General features: G+C 41.9%; 1 protein-coding gene across 9 annotated transcripts in view; it reads left to right on the forward strand.

Moving 5' to 3' along the window:
* The window catches only part of NEGR1 (neuronal growth regulator 1), a 379,181-nt gene that overhangs the window by 281,568 nt on the left and 77,940 nt on the right, over positions 1-19,673 (forward strand). For all 9 annotated transcript variants that reach the window (XM_075615822.1, XM_075615814.1, XM_075615817.1 and 6 more), the window contains 2 exons: positions 543-663; positions 10,951-11,102. In XM_075615822.1, the coding sequence (XP_075471937.1) occupies positions 543-663; positions 10,951-11,102 (273 nt within the window). The remainder of the gene's footprint in view (positions 1-542; positions 664-10,950; positions 11,103-19,673) is intronic.

Raw genomic sequence — 19,673 nt, forward strand, 5'->3', positions numbered from 1 at the left:
AACACCTACCCGGTCCCTATGAGGAAAGTAATGACCTTAGATCCTATGAGGACCCCGTGGTCGCTGGTGTTTCTTTGTTGGCTTGCAGCAATTGTGCGGCTTAATGTATCCTGACAGCAGCTTGGCTCCTCCTGGGAACGTACTAACCAGACAAAAAAAAAGGGATCAGCGGAACAGCAAGCGAACAATTTCCCGGGAACACGAAGTTTCAGAGAAATATAAAAGTTACTTTCTTAACAGAAGTATAAAAAGGTTAAAAAACAAAATGCTCCTATAGTTATTTAGATAACCTTAGGTATGTGTATATGCAAAGTCTTAAAATGCGTGGATACTTATATATTCTACCTAAACAAATGTGTACTGTGTACTGAGGAAAGGGATATTGTTCTATAGAGATTACAGCTACCATGGTGTTTCTTGCTAAATTATTCCAAGTATTATTTTATATTCATGATCAGTCATTTGTTGTTGTTATTATTATTAGTATTATAATATGCATTATTAAAAGTAGAGTATTATTAATGCAATGTATTTTTTCTTAGTTGCTCCCACAATCCTGGAGATATCACCCACTGGCGTGTCCCTAGGAAGGACAGGGTTAATCAGATGTGAAACAGCAGCCGTTCCCCCTCCAATATTCGAGTGGTACAAAGGAGAGAAGAAGTAAGAAGCACTTTTCATGTATTCATAACGAATCAGTGTGTAATGTTTAATATATTTCTATAGATATATTTCTTCTAGATACTGTATGTTGCTTCAATTAATGAACCTTTTTGTAGGATGATACAATACATACAAAAATGGAATGATAGCCATGAATATTGTAATTTAAACTAGCAATATATAGTGATTTGGAAGGTTCTAACTGTTAAGAAAAATGGCTGTCACGTGCACATATCTGTCTCACTATTACAGTAACTCACTGTCACGTGCACATATCTGTCTCACTATTACAGTAACTCACTGTCACGTGCACATATCTGTCTCACTACTACAGTAACTCACTGTCACGTGCACATATCTGTCTCACTATTACAGTAACTCACTGTCACGTGCACATATCTGTCTCACTACTACAGTAACTCACTGTCACGTGCACATATCTGTCTCACTATTACAGTAACTCACTGTCACGTTCACATATCTGTCTCACTATTACAGTAACTCACTGTCACGTGCACATATCTGTCTCACTACTACAGTAACTCACTGTCACGTGCACATATCTGTCTCACTAGTACAGTAACTCACTGTCACGTGCACATATCTGTCTCACTACTACAGTAACTCACTGTCACGTGCACATATCTGTCTCACTACTACAGTAACTCTCTCTCACGTGCACATATCTGTCTCACTACTACAGTAACTCACTGTCACGTGCACATATCTGTCTCACTACTACAGTAACTCACTGTCACGTGCACATATCTGTCTCACTACTACAGTAACTCTCTCTCACGTGCACATATCTGTCTCACTACTACAGTAACTCACTGTCACGTGCACATATCTGTCTCACTACTACAGTAACTCACTGTCACGTGCACATATCTGTCTCACTACCACAGTAACTCACTGTCACGTGCACATATCTGTCTCACTATTACAGTAACTCACTGTCACGTGCACATATCTGTCTCACTACCACAGTAACTCACTGTCACGTGCACATATCTGTCTCACTATTACAGTAACTCACTGTCACGTGCACATATCTGTCTCACTATTACAGTAACTCACTGTCACGTGCACATATCTGTCTCACTACTACAGTAACTCACTGTCACGTGCACATATCTGTCTCACTAGTACAGTAACTCACTGTCACGTGCACATATCTGTCTCACTACTACAGTAACTCACTGTCACGTGCACATATCTGTCTCACTACTACAGTAACTCTCTCTCACGTGCACATATCTGTCTCACTACTACAGTAACTCACTGTCACGTGCACATATCTGTCTCACTACTACAGTAACTCACTGTCACGTGCACATATCTGTCTCACTACTACAGTAACTCTCTCTCACGTGCACATATCTGTCTCACTACTACAGTAACTCACTGTCACGTGCACATATCTGTCTCACTACTACAGTAACTCACTGTCACGTGCACATATCTGTCTCACTACTACAGTAGCTCACAGTCACGTGCACATATCTGTCTCACTACTACAGTAACTCTCTTTCACGTGCACATATCTGTCTCACTACTACAGTAACTCACTGTCACGTGCACATATCTGTCTCACTACTACAGTAACTCACTGTCACGTGCACATATCTGTCTCACTACTACAGTAACTCTCTGCCACGTGCACATATCTGTCTCACTACTATATTAACTCTCTGTCACGTGCACATATCTGTCTCACTACTACAGTAACTCTCTGTCACGTGCACATATCTGTCTCACTACTACAGTAACTCTCTGTCACGTGCACATATCTGTCTCACTACTACAGTAACTCACTGTCATGTGCACATACTGTATCTGTCTCACTACTACAGTAACTCACTGTCACGTGCACATATCTGTCTCACTACTACAATAACTCACTGTCACGTGCACATATCTCTGTCACAACAGTAACTCACTGTCACGTTCACATGTCTGTCTCACTACTACAGTAACTCACTGTCACGTGCACATATCTGTCTCACTACTACAGTAACTCACTGTCACGTGCACATATCTGTCTCACTACTACAGTAACTCACTGTCACAGTAACTCACTGTCACATACACATATCTGTCTCACTACTAGAGTAACTCACTCTCACATGCACATATCTGTCTCACTACTACAGTAACTCACTGTCACGTGCACATATCTGTCTCACTACTACAGTAACTCTCTGTCACGTGCACATATCTGTCTCATTACAGTAACTCACTGTCACGTGCACATATCTATCTCACTACTACAGTAACTCACTGTCACGTGCACATATCTGTCTCACTACTACAGTAACTCACTGTCACGTGCACATATCTGTCTCACTATTACAGTAACTCACTGTCACGTGCACATATCTGTCTCACTACTACAGTAACTCTCTGTCACGTCCACATATCTGTCTCACTACTACAGTAACTCACTGTCACGTGCACATATCTGTCTCACTACTACAGTAACTCTCTGTCACGTGCATATATCTGTCTCACTAGTACAGTAACTCACTGTCACGTGCACATATCTGTCTCACTACTACAGTAACTCACTGTCACGTGCACATATCTGTCTCACTAGTACAGTAACTCACTGTCACGTGCACATATCTGTCTCGCTACTACAGTAACTCTCTGTCACGTGCACATATCTGTCTCACTACTACAGTAACTCTCTGTCACGTGCACATATCTGTGTCACAACAGTAACTCACTGTCACATGCACATATCTGTCTTCCTACTACAGTAACTCACTGTCACATGCACATATCTGTCTCACTACTACAGTAACTCACTGTCACGTGCACATACTGTATCTGTCTCACTACAGTAACTCACTGTCACGTGCACAGTTCTGTCTCACTACTACAGTAACTCACTGTCACGTGCACATACTGTATCTGTCTCACTACTACAGTAACTCACTGTCACGTGCACATATCTGTCTCACTACTACAGTAACTCACTGTCAAATAAACTGACCTATATTTCATTGCACTCTTTACTGTAGAACTGTAATTTTGTCATGTGTATTTTGGCTGCTCCTGTTCCATGACACACATTGCCCCTCCACCATGGCACAAACAGATTCTTCTTCTACATGAAATGATTTGCCACAATGGGGATTCTGCATCAAGAGATTCAATTTTCTCTAACACAAAAACAAATATGTTGATCTTTAAGGAACAGAGTATAAGGCTCCCTTAAACCATGTAGTAACACAGGCAGGAGAGGGAGTAGATGCTATGATACCTTTTATTAGACCAACAAGTAGTGGAAATGTTACAAGCTTTCCAATCTCTCAGGGTCAGGGAAACCCGATGAAGGACCCTGACAGGTTCGGAAGCTTGTAACATATCCACTACTTGTTGGTCCAATAAAAGGTATCATACCCGCTACTCCCTCTCCCTCCCTTGTTACTACATGGAAGAAAGGACCAACACGGCTCCCCACCCTTCTTTGTCACCTTGAACCTGGCAGATTCGACACAAAGAAAAAGGAAAACTGTAGGTGCCAATTTTGATATATCCAATTATATTAAAACACCGTCACTCTCCTCTCCTAATTCCTCCTACAACTACTCCTCAAAATGTTCACTGTCACAAGCGGAGTAACATTCGAGAAAGGTATCTTGACACTGTACAGTACATTGCTGCTGAGTGATGCAGAGTAAAAATTAAGCTAATTGTGCTTAATTTGGAGCAATGTTGTGACACTGCTGTTGGAGCAATGTTGTGACACTTTATACATGTCCACCTGTACCTTGAGTGAGGATCACTCACAATTCATGTTACATTAAATATCCTGAGCTTTGAAAATAAGTGTTTAAAAGTTACGTTGCATATATATACAATACACAAGATTATTGCCCAGGATAACAATCACTTTATACAGTCACACAACAACAAGGTCATCTGAGGCAGAGATGCCCAACTCCCGCCCTCAAGGACCACTAACAGTGCATGTTTTACGTGTACACCCGCCTGGAGCACAGGTGGTTTTGTCCAAAGGATTGTGCTAATGGGAGGATAGCCTTAAAACCTGCCCTGTTAGTGGTCCGTCAGGACTGGGGTTGGGAACTTCTGCTCTAGGGGTATCAATGTCTTTATGCAGGTGTTTGAAGTATAAAGCAGCCGGACAGGAGCAGGTAAGCCCATTGGAGGCTAGCAGATATTTGTGTGCTATGTTTTACCATGTTAGCAGTGCTATTTATACTATAGTCAGGCAGCTTGTCATCTTATTTACAGCATACTGCAATCAGCACTGCTATCATTCACCTACTTCTCTGAATGTACAGATTATCTGTTGCATGGGAATTGCATTGCACTGTAATAACCTACACCTGTCATACTGATTCTTTTCAGACATCTTTTCATATACTCATGAAAAGACTGGCACAATCTCTTTCAAAGTTACATGAAAAATGTAATCTTAATAAGGGAATGTCTGCTCACATCCTGTGCTACTCGGGCTGAGTAACTGTCATGTTATAGCAATGCTAATTTCCATCAATTATAAGTCATATAAGCATTCTAAAAAAAAACTAAAACCTAAGACTATCCAAATCTATTCAAGTGATATGATTTATTGAAGTGACTACAGTGTATTAAAAGTAAGAGTACCCAGAGGACACAATATAGACTTTTTATATGACTTTGTAAAGACTTCCTAAGCCTCTTGAGTAAAACAAAGGTTTATTGAGTGGCCTTGGTGAAAGAAAGGCAAAGTGAAGTGCTGAATTAATGTACACGGAGGAGAGGTTTATACAGTACAAGTTCTGTCTGTGCAAAAAAGTTTCTTATTATCAAGCAGTATAAACATGCACTGCTATTGGTCATAGATGATCCTGTATCTACATTTATATTATAACACACATACCTAGAAAAAGTGTTGATTAGTACAACATCAGCAATGCAAACATGGCACTGCTCTCACAAAAAGAAACTTCTGATTAATACTATTGGGAATATGTAGGAGATTCACTTAGCGCTGATTCGGGGTGTCACACCCCAATCCAGCGTTACCTCCATTCAAGTGAACAGCAGTTAACGCAGGATCGGTGGGCATTTCCCTGTATCTGCGCTTAGTGAATACCTGCCTAAGACTTGTACATGAACAAATTCCTGTCTAAATAATTTTGGGGTGCTTTTATTCCCTTGGGCTTTGGGATATTTAGCTGACACTTTTGTTAATATACTGTACTGTATGATTGCAGCTCAATACTAAATGTATATTCAATGTATAAATAGTACATAGGGCTGTTTAATAACTCTGTACAGTTAGGCTGCGGCCAGGGTGAATGAGAGCGCGCTGGCGTTCGAGCTCGGCGCTCATTTTGCTCCAGGTCCAGGTTTGTATCCTGTTAGTTGCGTGCGCAGGGGGAGGGCGTGTCGGGGGCGCGGCCTTGACATCACAGAGCTGGGGGCGAACCGCTCATGTGACGCATCAACGTGCAGCAAAATCAAATTTGGCTGTCTCGGCAAGCAGCAAGCTCACAGGCACGTGCGCACGCACGCACCCGCACCCTGGACAAGCGCATTCAGAATTATCACTGATCCCACAAAGCACGAGCAAGCGCGCTTCCCCCTGGCCACAGCCCAAGTCTCTTGAAACAGTAATCTGCTAAAATTTGAAAGCAATTATATATATATATACACACAGAAAAAAAAGTCCGCAGCACACTCAAAATAGAAAAATAATTATTTAATCTTAGAAAATCATAAGGCGATCACAAAAACTCCAGAGCGACATACGGTTCAGACCACAAGGTCTTTTCTCAAGCGGACTTTGTTTTTCTGTATATCTAACAGACCGGTTGGTGTTCCCTGTCTATCTGCTAGCACCTGGATTTCTGATAAGTATATTATACTAATTTTGTGGGTATGGTTTTTTTGTTTGGTTGTGTGCACCCAGTATCAGTTTTTGTGTGTATATATATATATTTTCTAGACTGCGTCCTTGAAGGCATACAACCAAATTGCTGCGACCCTGAAACTGATAGACCAAATTACCACACCCAGCACAGATGCCTGTAAACAAACAATATAAAAGGTTAAATGGTAATAAACTATGATGGTGGATGGAAAAATTCCTAAAACGAGCCGTGCTGAACAGGAACTACAGGCTGCTCATTCGGGTTGCCGCAGAGACGGTGACACCAGCAGCAGGAAGCCTTACAGTTCATACAGCGAGACGGAACGAACTTACCACAGTCTGATACATCTTGGCGCATGGGCTTGTCCCATACAGCGCTCTTATTTTACTGGCAAAGTGTCAGTGTGCATTTGTCTTTGATCGTGTCATTAAAACCTTTATTATTGGATTTTACACATGGATCAGGCGCTTTTCCTCTCTTTTTTCTAATATATATATATATATATATATATATATATATATATATATATATATATTTTAACAACAATGTGAGGTAGTGGAGTCCTCTAGTGCTGAATTTTGCCTTTTTAAGTACTGGAAACCCCTAGTTCTCAAGATAATTACCCTTTTGGTGTGAGTGCTCCCCATGGCAAATCCAAAATAGCTGCCGGTGTCGCCAAATAGGAAACTACAACCAATGACGTTGCGCTTTCCTTTGGCCTGTGAATCCAGCAAGATGTGGGGGCCATATTGTCCCAGGGATTGGCTTTGCAGATACATAAGTTTCCTGTTTGCTAAAAGAAAATTTGTAACAGATTTCCTGATTTTAAAAATAATGTTCCCAGTTGTAAAGTCACAAGAAATGTCCATGAACGAAGAAATAATTTTGTTGTCTATATTACGGCAGTATACTGTATTAAAGAGGCCAAGGTTTTAAATGAGCTCAATGTGAAGCACTGGCCCATGGGTGGGTTAGTATCAAAGATAAATCAACATGCTTTCCACACTGATGGGCTGCGGTCCCTAATCAGAATGTTGCAAAGCTGATCCCCAATGCTAAAGAGTAGTCCTGCTCCATTTAAATGGTTAGGATATAAATCTTCTGCAGCGCAGGGGGACGGCTTCATAGCATATTTCCATGAGAAAAAAATGTTTGCAGAAGAATGTTCCCTTACTCCCATTTCACGGCAGTGAGGTTCCGGGAAGTTATAGTGCTTGCCTTGGAGAGTAAAATGGCAAGAACCACTTACCATGTTAAGCTATATACCTCTGAGGACAAATATTATAATACCAATGTGAAGATTGAGATAATGTGTGGGGCTCAGGCTATATGAAGACAGACTATCATCACCTCCATTTTGGCGCTTAAGCCATTTCGAGTGTTTGAATGTATGTATATTTGTGTATGGTCTGTGAATGATTGATATCCTGCAGAGTATCGCTCCTAGATGTAACTCGCCCTTGTACAATACCAATATGTTAAAATGATTGCGTTTTCCATCAAACATCCAACTGAACTGAGGATGACCCAATAAGATTAGTCACTAGTCAGATTATTTGGAGGAGCAGATAGACACTTTCCAGAAAGAAAAAAAATGAAAGGTAAACAAGTTCAGGAGTTTATTTTCCCGAAGTAACATATCTGGGATGGTAAAGCGAGTGGTGATGGAAAGATCACAGAGTAAGCAGCATGGCTCAGTAAAAGGGGCCTAAACCCTGTTAGTTTTACAGGTATTTGAACTGATTTTAGAAAGGTTATCTTATTTGTACGGGTTGATGAACTACAAAGTCAGTTGGGAATCACTAAGTTCATGTCAAGCCAGGATTTCACAAAAGAATATTGACAAATCTCATTGTACAAGGCACTGAAGCGTAAAACTGCAAACAAAGGTTCTCATTTCTTATCTATTTTAATGTTGAGTGTCCTTCAGGGGCCTAAAGGGAATGAATTGTAAATCTTAGTCTATCATCCCAATGGAAATGGGCTGGTAGAGCGATCATAATATACTGTACAGCAAGATGGGTCCAAGAAATAGACCCCGGAGAAGGAAATTGAGGTAAAGCAAAGTGGTGTCTCAGACAATGACCAGGTCACAGATGAGGCACCTCGTGCATTTTGTGGCAACTACTAATTTATGACTTATTTGTTTGAAGAAGGAACCCCCAGCGATATAGAATAAGATAATAGTGTAAAGACATTTATGACAGGGTAACATGTAACCGGTCTGAGGGCTTGTCATTGAAAAGTTACGGTTGGCTAATAAAACTGCATATTTATTATTAACATTTGCAGAAATGGCACAACCCACTACAATGTGGCAGCTATATATGTTCCCTTCATCTATTAAGCAATGGATGTTTCCTGCACCTTAGTACTGTAGTTCACTAATCTTAAAAAGAGACGTCTCTTCTCCAAATGGTCCTGCCTTCTTGTTATTGTGCTATACCTTAACATCTCTTTGTTACGTACATGCTCGCTCGCATGGATGTTTGTGTGTGAAACAGGTTAACAAACAGGCTCCTCAGGACCCTACAGAGAACCAAAATAAGCATGAGCACCCCAAAAATACTCAGATAACATCTCATCACGTTGACACCACCAGAATAAATTTAAGGTCTTACACATAAGGAGTCATCAGTCCCCTTGCTCCCAATGTTTACATTCAACAACAACCCAACTTTGCTAAACAGGTGGTAACACACGCCCAACAATTGACAGGTACAATTAGAGATCAAAGATGGTATTTATAGAATTGTTGATTTAATATAACAAAGAGTTACAGTGCTTATACTGTACTGTTTCAGTGTAGTCAGCAGTGCGGAAGCTAGATTGTAGAGGGTCTAGGAGAGAATAGGTGAGAAAATGGAGCATGCGAGAGAATATAAGATGTTCAAGGAGTTTAGAGGCAAAAGGCAGGATGGAGACAGGTCGATAGTTGGAAAGACAGGTAGGGTCAAACTTGCTGTTTTTGAGTAATGGTATGACTGTTGTCTAGTTACACACTGGGGGGGAATGAGATTTTCTGGGCAGGGGCGCAGTATTTACAGAAGCCCCGCTCTCCTCCCCAAAGCATTTAAATTAAATGCTGGGGGGAACATGCAAGGCCTCTGTAAGTTCCCTTACCTTGTCTTCGACGGCTTCCGGCGATGTGTCGCCATGGCAACGTGGCATCAAAAGACACCGCAGGGTCACGAGACGTTGCATCGTCTAAGACAAGTTAAGGGGGGGGAGGGGGTGTGAGCAGGGGAAAACCCATGCCTTAGGGAATAACAGTTGGTTATAAAGCTGTTGTCCTGTGACTTCTTAAGACAATACAACGTTTTCTTAATGTCTTTATTACTTAGATTAGCGTTGCGCAAACTGGAGGGTGGGGCAGCTATAGAGGTCCCGCGCTCTCCCCCAGGCTTTAAATTAAATGCCGGGGGATCGCGCGAGGCCTCTATAATACACTTCCCTTCCAGCCTAGTAACCCGGCGTCAAATGACATTACTATGGCGACTTGATGTCACATGACCCCACGGTCATTTGACGTCGGGGTCGAGGGAGGGTGGGCGCAAGGCGCCGAGGAGAGCAGGCAGGGGTGCGCACGGGGAAACGTTTGCACACCCCTGACTTAGATTACTGGTAATGCAAAGAACGCTTACAGAAACCAAAGGTACTTGGTACAAATTGTAACAATTTCTTGGCTACAGTATAAATGAGGACTTGCGATCAGGACATCTCATGTAGTTCCATGCGTGCACTGATCAATTTCAAAATATTGACATTATAAAAATATATTTAAGTTAAAGCTGATTAAGTTCATTGCAATTCATTGGATAAAGATAGTATTATCAGAAAATGTGCTAAATGTGGTTTGTACGGTTTATGTACTTTCATCTGTATATACGCCTTTTTACTGTTTTGAGAATTATATTTTTCAAGAAACTGGACATTGGCAAAAAAGAAGGCTTTACCAGATTTAGGTGCCCTGGAAAATCTTCTGGTACTTACGCTAATTATATACTCATATAAAATGTTCCAATTCGAGAAAGATGGGTGCGTGTCTCCCAAATTCAACATTCAGAAGCAAGATAGTTAATATGAGTCTAAATCCATTTGGTTTAGACATCTGTAATCTTACTGCTTTTTGCTATAGAAGAAAGCTTCTGTATAGAGTGCAATCAATACGAGGTCAAAAATTAGGACAATTACTAAAAGTTGCCTTGCCAAGAAACTATTGAAAAAGTAAAGCCATAAAATTGTCTTATTCTTTTTTTTTGCAGTGAAATCATAAAAATGGTTTCATTTACCTTTCTTACAAACAGCACTTGTGGGAGAATATACAAAGAAAAACCATTAAGTTAAAAGGCAGCACTTTTTAAACAAACTAATGTGGGCTTCTATTTTCCAGGCTCACAAATGGTCAGAAAGGAATCGTTATAAAGAACTACAACACAAGATCCATTCTCACTGTGTCTAACGTAACAGTAGAGCACTTTGGCAACTATACGTGTGTAGCTGTAAACAAGCTAGGAACCAGCAACGCCAGCCTGCCACTCAACCGTAAGTAACATGAATGCAAAGGACATTACATCCTATCGGCAGAAATGAGAGCTAGAAAATGCTGTATTAATCTTGTCTAAAGTTGTACATTCTATACTGGAAAATCAGTGTTTTTCCTATGCACCAAATACAATAAAATGATGTATGTGTATATTGCGGAGTTGCAGCACATTTCTTGAGTTTTGGCACCGTTTTGTAAGGCTCAACATCTCCATATAGATTAGGAAATGTTTAGGATTGGTGGGTGAATTAATGCTTTGTCACATTTCTTTATTTAAAGCAAATTATTTATTGTACAGTAGGTTAGATACAAAAGACTTGTTTTGTAAGGTTCCACCAATTTGTTTTCTACAATAATATGTGTGTGTGTGTGTGTGTGTGTGTGTGCGTGTGTGCGTGTGTGTGTGTGCGTGTGTGTGCGTGTGTGTGCGTGTGTGTGCGTTTGTGTGTGTGTGTGTTTGTGTGCGTGCGTGTGCGTGCGTGTTTGTGTGTTTATATTTATATTCTTTGCTAGATATGTAGAGATGTGTCTGATATGTTTTTATCCTGTGCTTGGTCTTTAAGGTTACCGTTTTTATAAGTAATAAGTAATATTTATAATAATATGTAATATTTATAGTAATATGTAATTTATAAGTAATAAATAAGTGATGCTGCTGACAGACTACTTACAACATGTATTTACATTGTAAAATGAGTAACCTCACAGGGTTCTTCTTCAGGTGTGACTGACTTTCTAAACAATGGAAAGTATAAGAAACAGGGCTCCACGGAATTTTCAAGATAAATTTATCTGGAAAATTCCGTGGAGCCCTGTTTCTTATACTTTCCATTGCAAGCTGGATCATCACAGAGAATCCTGGACCATGAGTGCCGGTAGTTGTATCTTTTTTATTGTCATGTGGTGTGCAGCTTTTCCCCTTTAGTGACTTTCTAAACAGCCATGCCTGAATAAGAACCAGGTGAGATTCTAAAGGTTATAGAGTATAGTAGGGCTCTTCAGCTTGTGGGCCATATCTGGCCAGCTATGCGCTTTCTAGTGGTCATTAGACTGTCTGCTTCTTTAAATTGTAGCTGTTCAGTCAGCAAAGTGCAATTTTTCACACCGAAATTCACTTTTTAGCTTGGCTAATATAAGACATTTTGTACAAATTATTGGAAAATGTTGAATTATAGAGATTTTTGAAGTCTTTTACTGTATCTCTAATAACATTACAAGACTCTTGTGGGCCTTCTACTCATACTTCTTTTCCAATATGGGCCCATTGGAAAACTAATTGAATTGCCCATTTTTGGTCCAATAAAATACATCATATTACCTACAATGTTTTTACTTTTTTTTCATATCTCCATTGATATAAAGAATAGAAAACTAGTATCATCCATATGTATTAAAGGAATTTAGTCAGTGTCATTGCTACATCCGTCTTATTGCTGTAACTATTATCAGAAATTATTAATACACTAATCAAAAAATGCATGTGTCTGGTCTTAATAACGCTAGACTTTGCTCTGTGACTGGCAATATCCCATGGTACCTGAATCCACAGATTGCAAGTAGAGTCAAGAAGGACCGATATTTTGACATTTACTCACGCAAATAATCTGTAATTGATAGAGCATTCACTGCTTTATGTGTTTGTCTTTAATATCATACTTGCATACTAATTGATATTTCAATTAACCTTCGTTCACCTAATTGTCCTTTAAAGTGTGACTTTTATGTTGGATATTGAGACTCTGTGTAGTTCACTAGTCATTTGAAGCATTTCCGATCAATTTCTCCCCTTCTGACAAAGTACCTTATGCAGTATAAATTAACTGAGCACCTTTATACTCTCCCAGTAGTCTAAATCATCTTTTTATCAAATAACGGAATTCCAAAAACAGCTAAACCATTACCATTGGAGAAGGCATAAGTCTATTAAGGCACCTATCCTATTCAAGTGAATGGAAATGGAGGCATTTTACCAATATATTACCCTGCTTCTATATTCTATATAAGGGTGTAAGAGTATATAGCCATAGTCTCATCAGTTAGGTGCATATTGTTTGTTTTCATGGAACATAGGTCAGTTTCCTGCTTATCGACCGTGTCAAGATGACCTCTCAATCCAATTTTGTTTTCTGATTCTAAATGCAACCTGGCTCATCGTTAACCAATTTTGGGGAGAAATGTCGATTTTCAAAATCACATCTGGACAGCAGTCTCATGATAAAGTAGAGGATCAATACCGCGTTTCAAACATGAAAGGCTACTTTAAACAGCTGCTGCTGTGGGAGCGAAATCCACACGGTTAGAAGTTATGACCGTCTAACTTTGACGTTAGGAACTTCTGATTGAAATCCGTTTGGTTCTTTTACTCCTATTCTCCAAAAATCTCTGGCTATCAAGGTTATTATCGCTGTCACCTATCGTGTAACATCGCTCTCACCTATCGTGTAACATCGCTCTCACCTATCGTGTAACATCGCTCTCACCTATCGTGTAACATCGCTCTCACCTATCGTGTAACACATCTCTCACCTATCGTGTAACACCGCTCTCACCTATCGTGTAACACCTCTCTCACCTATCGTATTACACCTCTCTCACCTATCATGTAACACATCTCTCACCTATCGTGTAACACATCTCTCACCTATCGTGTAACATCGCTCTCACCTATCGTGTAACACCACTCTCACCTATCGTGTAACACCGCTCTCACCTATCGTGTAACACATCTCTCACCTATCGTGTAACATCTCTCTCACCTATCATGTAACACCTCTTTCACCTATCGTGTAACACCTCTTTCACCTATCGTGTAACATCGTTCTCACCTATCGTGTAATACCTCTCTCACCTATCGTGTAACATCTCTCTCACCTATCGTGTAACACCACTCTCACCTATCATGTAACACCGCTCTCACCTATCGTGTAACATCGCTCTCACCTATCGTGTAACACATCTCTCACCTATCGTGTAACACCGCTCTCACCTATCGTGTAACACCGCTCTCACCTATCGTGTAACATCCCTCTCACCTATCGTGTAACACCACTCTCACCTATCGTGTAACACCGCTCTCACCTATCGTGTAACATCCCTCTCACCTATCGTGTAACATCGCTCTCACCTATCGTGTAACACATCTCTCACCTATCGTGTAACACCGCTCTCACCTATCGTGTAACACCGCTCTCACCTATCGTGTAACATCCCTCTCACCTATCGTATTACACCTCTCTCACCTATCATGTAACACCGCTCTCACCTATCGTGTAACACCTCTCTCACCTATCGTGCTACACCTCTCTCACCTATCGTGTAACACCGCTCTCACCTATCGTGTAACATCTCTCTCACCTATCGTGTAACACCACTCTCACCTATCATGTAACACCGCTCTCACCTATCGTGTAACATCGCTCTCACCTATCGTGTAACACATCTCTCACCTATCGTGTAACATCGCTCTCACCTATCGTGTAATACCTCTCTCACCTATCGTGTAACATCTCTCTCACCTATCGTGTAACACCACTCTCACCTATCATGTAACACCGCTCTCACCTATCGTGTAACATCGCTCTCACCTATCGTGTAACACATCTCTCACCTATCGTGTAACACCGCTCTCACCTATCGTGTAACACCGCTCTCACCTATCGTGTAACATCCCTCTCACCTATCGTGTAACACCACTCTCACCTATCGTGTAACACCGCTCTCACCTATCGTGTAACATCCCTCTCACCTATCGTGTAACATCGCTCTCACCTATCGTGTAACACATCTCTCACCTATCGTGTAACACCGCTCTCACCTATCGTGTAACACCGCTCTCACCTATCGTGTAACATCCCTCTCACCTATCGTATTACACCTCTCTCACCTATCATGTAACACCGCTCTCACCTATCGTGTAACACCTCTCTCACCTATCGTGCTACACCTCTCTCACCTATCGTGTAACACCGCTCTCACCTATCGTGTAACATCTCTCTCACCTATCGTGTAAAACCTCTCTCACTTATCGTGTAACATCGCTCTCACCTATCGTGTAACATCGCTCTCACCTATCGTGTAACACCGCTCTCACCTACCGTGTAACATCTCCCTCAACTATCGTGTAACACCACTCTCACCTATCATGTAACACCTCTCTCACCTATCGTGTAACACCTCTCTCACCTATCGTGTAACATCGCTCTCACCTATCATGTAACACCTCTCTCACCTATCGTGTAACATCGCTCTCACCTATCGTGTTACACCTCTCTCACCTATCGTGTAACACCTCTCTCACCTATCATGTAACACCTCTCTCACCTATCGTGTAACACCTCTCTCACCTATCATGTAACACCGCTCTCACCTATCGTGTAACACCTCTCTCACCTATCGTGTAACATCGCTCTCACCTATCGTGTAACATCGCTCTCACCTATCGTGTAACACCTCTCTCACCTATCATGTAACACCGCTCTCACCTATCGTGTAACATCTCTCTCACCTATCGTGTAACACCGCTCTCACCTATCGTGTAACATCTCTCTCACCTATCGTGTAACATCCCTCTCACCTATCGTGTAACATCGCTCTCACCTATCGTGTAACATCCCTCTCACCTAGCGTGTAACATCGCTCTCACCTATCGTGTAACATCGCTCTCACCTATCGTGTAACATCGCTCTCACCTATCGTGTAACATCGCTCTCACCTATCGTGTAACATCACTCTCACCTATCGTGCAACATCTCTCTCACCTATCATGTAACACCGCTCTCACCTATCGTGTAACATCTCTCTCACCTATCGTGTAACATCTCTCTCACCTATCGTGTAACATCTCTCACCTATCGTGTAACATCTCCCTCACCTATCGTGTAACATCTCTCTTACCTATCGTGTAACATCTCTCACCTATCGTGTAACATCTCCCTCACCTATTGTGTAACATCTCCCTCACCTATCGTGTAACACCGCTCTCACCTATCGTGTAACACTACTCTCACCCATTGTGTAACATCCCTCTCACCTATCATGTAACATCTCTCTCACCTATCGTGTAACATCTCTCTCACCTATCGTGTAACATCTCTCTCACCTATCGTGTAACACCACTCTCACCTATCATGTAACATCTCTCACCTATCGTGTAACATCCCTCTCACCTATCGTGTAAAACCGCTCTCACCTATCGTGTAACATCTCTCTCACCTATCGTGTAACATCTCTCACCTATCGTGTAACATCTCTCTCACCTATCGTGTAACATCCCTCTCACCTATCGTGTAAAACCGCTCTCACCTATTGTGTAACATCTCTCTCACCTATCGTGTAACATCTCTCACCTATCGTGTAACATCTCTCTCACCTATCGTGTAACATCTCTCTCACCTATCGTGTAACACATCTCTCACCTATCGTGTAACACCACTCTCACCTATCGTGTAACACCGCTCTCACCTATCGTGTAACATCTCTCTCACCTATCGTGTAACATCCCTCTCACCTATCGTGTAACATCGCTCTCACCTATTGTGAAATATCACTCTCACCTATCGTGTAACAGCACTCTCACCTATCGTGTAACCCCGCTGTCACCTATCGTGTAACCCCGCTGTCACCTATCGTGTAACACCGCTCTCACCTATCGTGTAACATCCCTCTCACCTATCGTGTAACACCACTCTCACCTATCGTGTAACATCTCTCTCACCTATCGTGCAACACCGCTCTCACCTATCATGTAACACCGCTCTCACCTATCGTGTAACATCCCTCTCACCTATCGTGTAACACCACTCTCATCTATCGTGTAACATCCCTCTCACCTATCGTGTAACACCACTCTCACCTATCGTGTAACATCCCTCTCACCTATCGTGTAACACCACTCTCACCTATCGTGTAACATCTCTCTCACCTATCGTGCAACACCGCTCTCACCTATCGTGTAACATCTCTCTCACCTATCATGTAAGACCTCTCTCACCTATGATGTAACACCGCTCTCACCTATCGTGTAACACCGCTCTTACCTACACACCTCTCTCACCTATCGTGTAACACCTCTTTCACCTATCGTGTAACACCGCTCTCATCTACACACCTCTCTCACCTATCGTGTAACACCTCTTTCACCTACACACCTCTCTCACCTATCGTGTAACACCGCTCTCACCTACACACCTCTCTCACCTATCGTGTAACATCTCTCTCACCTATCGTGTAACATCTCTCTCACCTATCGTGTAACATCCCTCTCACCTATCGTGTAACACCGCTCTCACCTATTGTGTAAGACCTCTCTCACCTATCATGTAACACCGCTCTCACCTATCGTGTAAGACCTCTCTCACCTATCATGTAACACCGCTCTCACCTATCGTGTAACTTCTCTCTGACCTACTGTAAGAACATTGGAGTTACTATAATGCTTTAAATGTAATGTTACCACCTCCTGTGAGCAAATAATAGTGTGATTGTTGGGTTGTATCATATCCTGAGATAATCGCACAAACTCTGTTAGCATGCAAACTCCATCCAAAGCCTCACCTAAATAACCTTGCAATTAATATGTATTGACTCAGATTGCTGTGATTTTATGATTAAGGTCAAGTGCGGATGAATAGGCTTTAAATACAGATGAGACATCAATAATTGCTCGCTTTAGTTGGTTAAGTACCATACACACAGATTGTTGTAATGTTTTTGTGGTAAAAAGTACAAAGTGATGTTACACTTATAAGGAAGAAGTATTAAATGAATTCCCAGTTTTAGTCATTTCATTGTTTAAACTGCGGCATTACTGAGCTCATTCACTGATCATTACGTAGCTGACAAACACCTTTCATTCTGTAGCTCACGGGTTCTCAACTCCAGTACTCAAGACAGGTCAGGTTTTCCGGATATCCCTTCATCAGCATCTCGACTGAGCCACTGATTGAGCAACCTGTGCTGAAGCAGGGATATCCAGAAAACCTGACCTGGTGGTAGCTCTTGAAGACTGGAGTTGAGAACCCGTGCTGTAGCTAAATTACTTCCATACTAATAAGAAGACCAAGAAATGTAATTTATTTAAAGAGGTTCAGAATAAAGTTTCATCTCATTTAGAGTATTAGAGAAAGTGAAACATCCAATATTTATTGCACAAAAGTCCAGCCCTGTGCTTCGTGTTTAGTGTTTTACTAGTAAAGAGGGGCATATACCACAGAAACGGCATATTGAGGGCGTAGTGATGGGATATATCTGAAACGCTGCAGTAATATATTCAATGAGGAGGAGCTTTGATAGAACAGAGTCTTGAAACAGGGGTGAAAGTATTATGTTCTGAGCAGTGGCAGATTTACCTTTTTGCCGCCCATAAGCTCGGGCACGCCCCTCCTCCGCAGCGGAGGTGCATAATGTTGTTTTGCCGCTCTAGGCCATAGACTAGCCAGCCTTGCGGGAGATCCGCCTCTGGTTCTGTGTGCTCGTTATGGTCCTGCTAACATTTATGATGATTTGCCTTTTTACTTAACTTACGTAATAGGGTCTTATTTATCAACGTAGAGCAAAAAGTATAGACTTACGCCATTACACATATGGAGGATTTTGTGGGGAAAATAAAGGGCAAAAAGAGGGGTGCAGAGAGTTGCAAAATGTGATACATCTCATTATAATCTGTGCACCATGTAACTTCCCCCAACTCCCCCTAATGACTCTCTCCAAGGTGCAAGCTGGGACAGAGATGCAGAATATGATTCATCTCATTATAATCTGTGCACCATGTAACTCCTCCCCAACTCCTCCTACTGACTCTCCCGAAGGTGCAAGCTGGGACAGAGATGCAGAATGTGATTAATCTCATTGTAATCTGTGCACCATGTAACTTCCCCCAGCTCCTCCTACTGACTCTCCCCAAGGTGCAAGCTGGGGCAGAGACGCAGAATGTGATTAATCTCATTGTAATCTGTGCATCATGTAACTTCCCCCAGCTCCTCCTACTGACTCTCCCCAAGGTGCAAGCTGGGGCAGAGACGCAGAATGTGATTAATCTCATTGTAATCTGTGCATCATGTAACTTCCCCCAGCTCCTCCTACTGACTCTCCCCAAGGTGCAAGCTGGGGCAGAGACGCAGAATGTGATACATCTCATTGTAATCTGTGCATCATGTAACTTCCCCCAGCTCCTCCTACTGACTCTCCCCAAGGTGCAAGCTGGGGCAGAGACGCAGAATGTGATTAATCTCATTATAATCTGTGCATCATGTAACTTCCCCCAGCTCCTCCTACTGACTCTCCCCAAGGTGCAAGCTGGGGCAGAGACGCAGAATGTGATTAATCTCATTGTAATCTGTGCACGTGTAACTCCCCCTCACGCCGTGTGCTCCGACGCGTACGCACCTACTATAATCTCCGCCTTAGGTTTTGTTCATAGTAGGACGCACTCGCTTGCAAAACAAACTTGTTTCTATTGCGAAGCGCCGCTCTCCCACGCGTGCACTATGCACTACTACCACGTCACATGACCACACACTTCATTTGACACCAGGGCCAAGGAGGGGGGCGCGAGCTGTAGAGGAGAGCAGGCA

The sequence above is a fragment of the Ascaphus truei genome, chromosome 10 (assembly GCF_040206685.1).
Source record: "Ascaphus truei isolate aAscTru1 chromosome 10, aAscTru1.hap1, whole genome shotgun sequence".
NCBI lineage: Eukaryota > Metazoa > Chordata > Amphibia > Anura > Ascaphidae > Ascaphus > Ascaphus truei.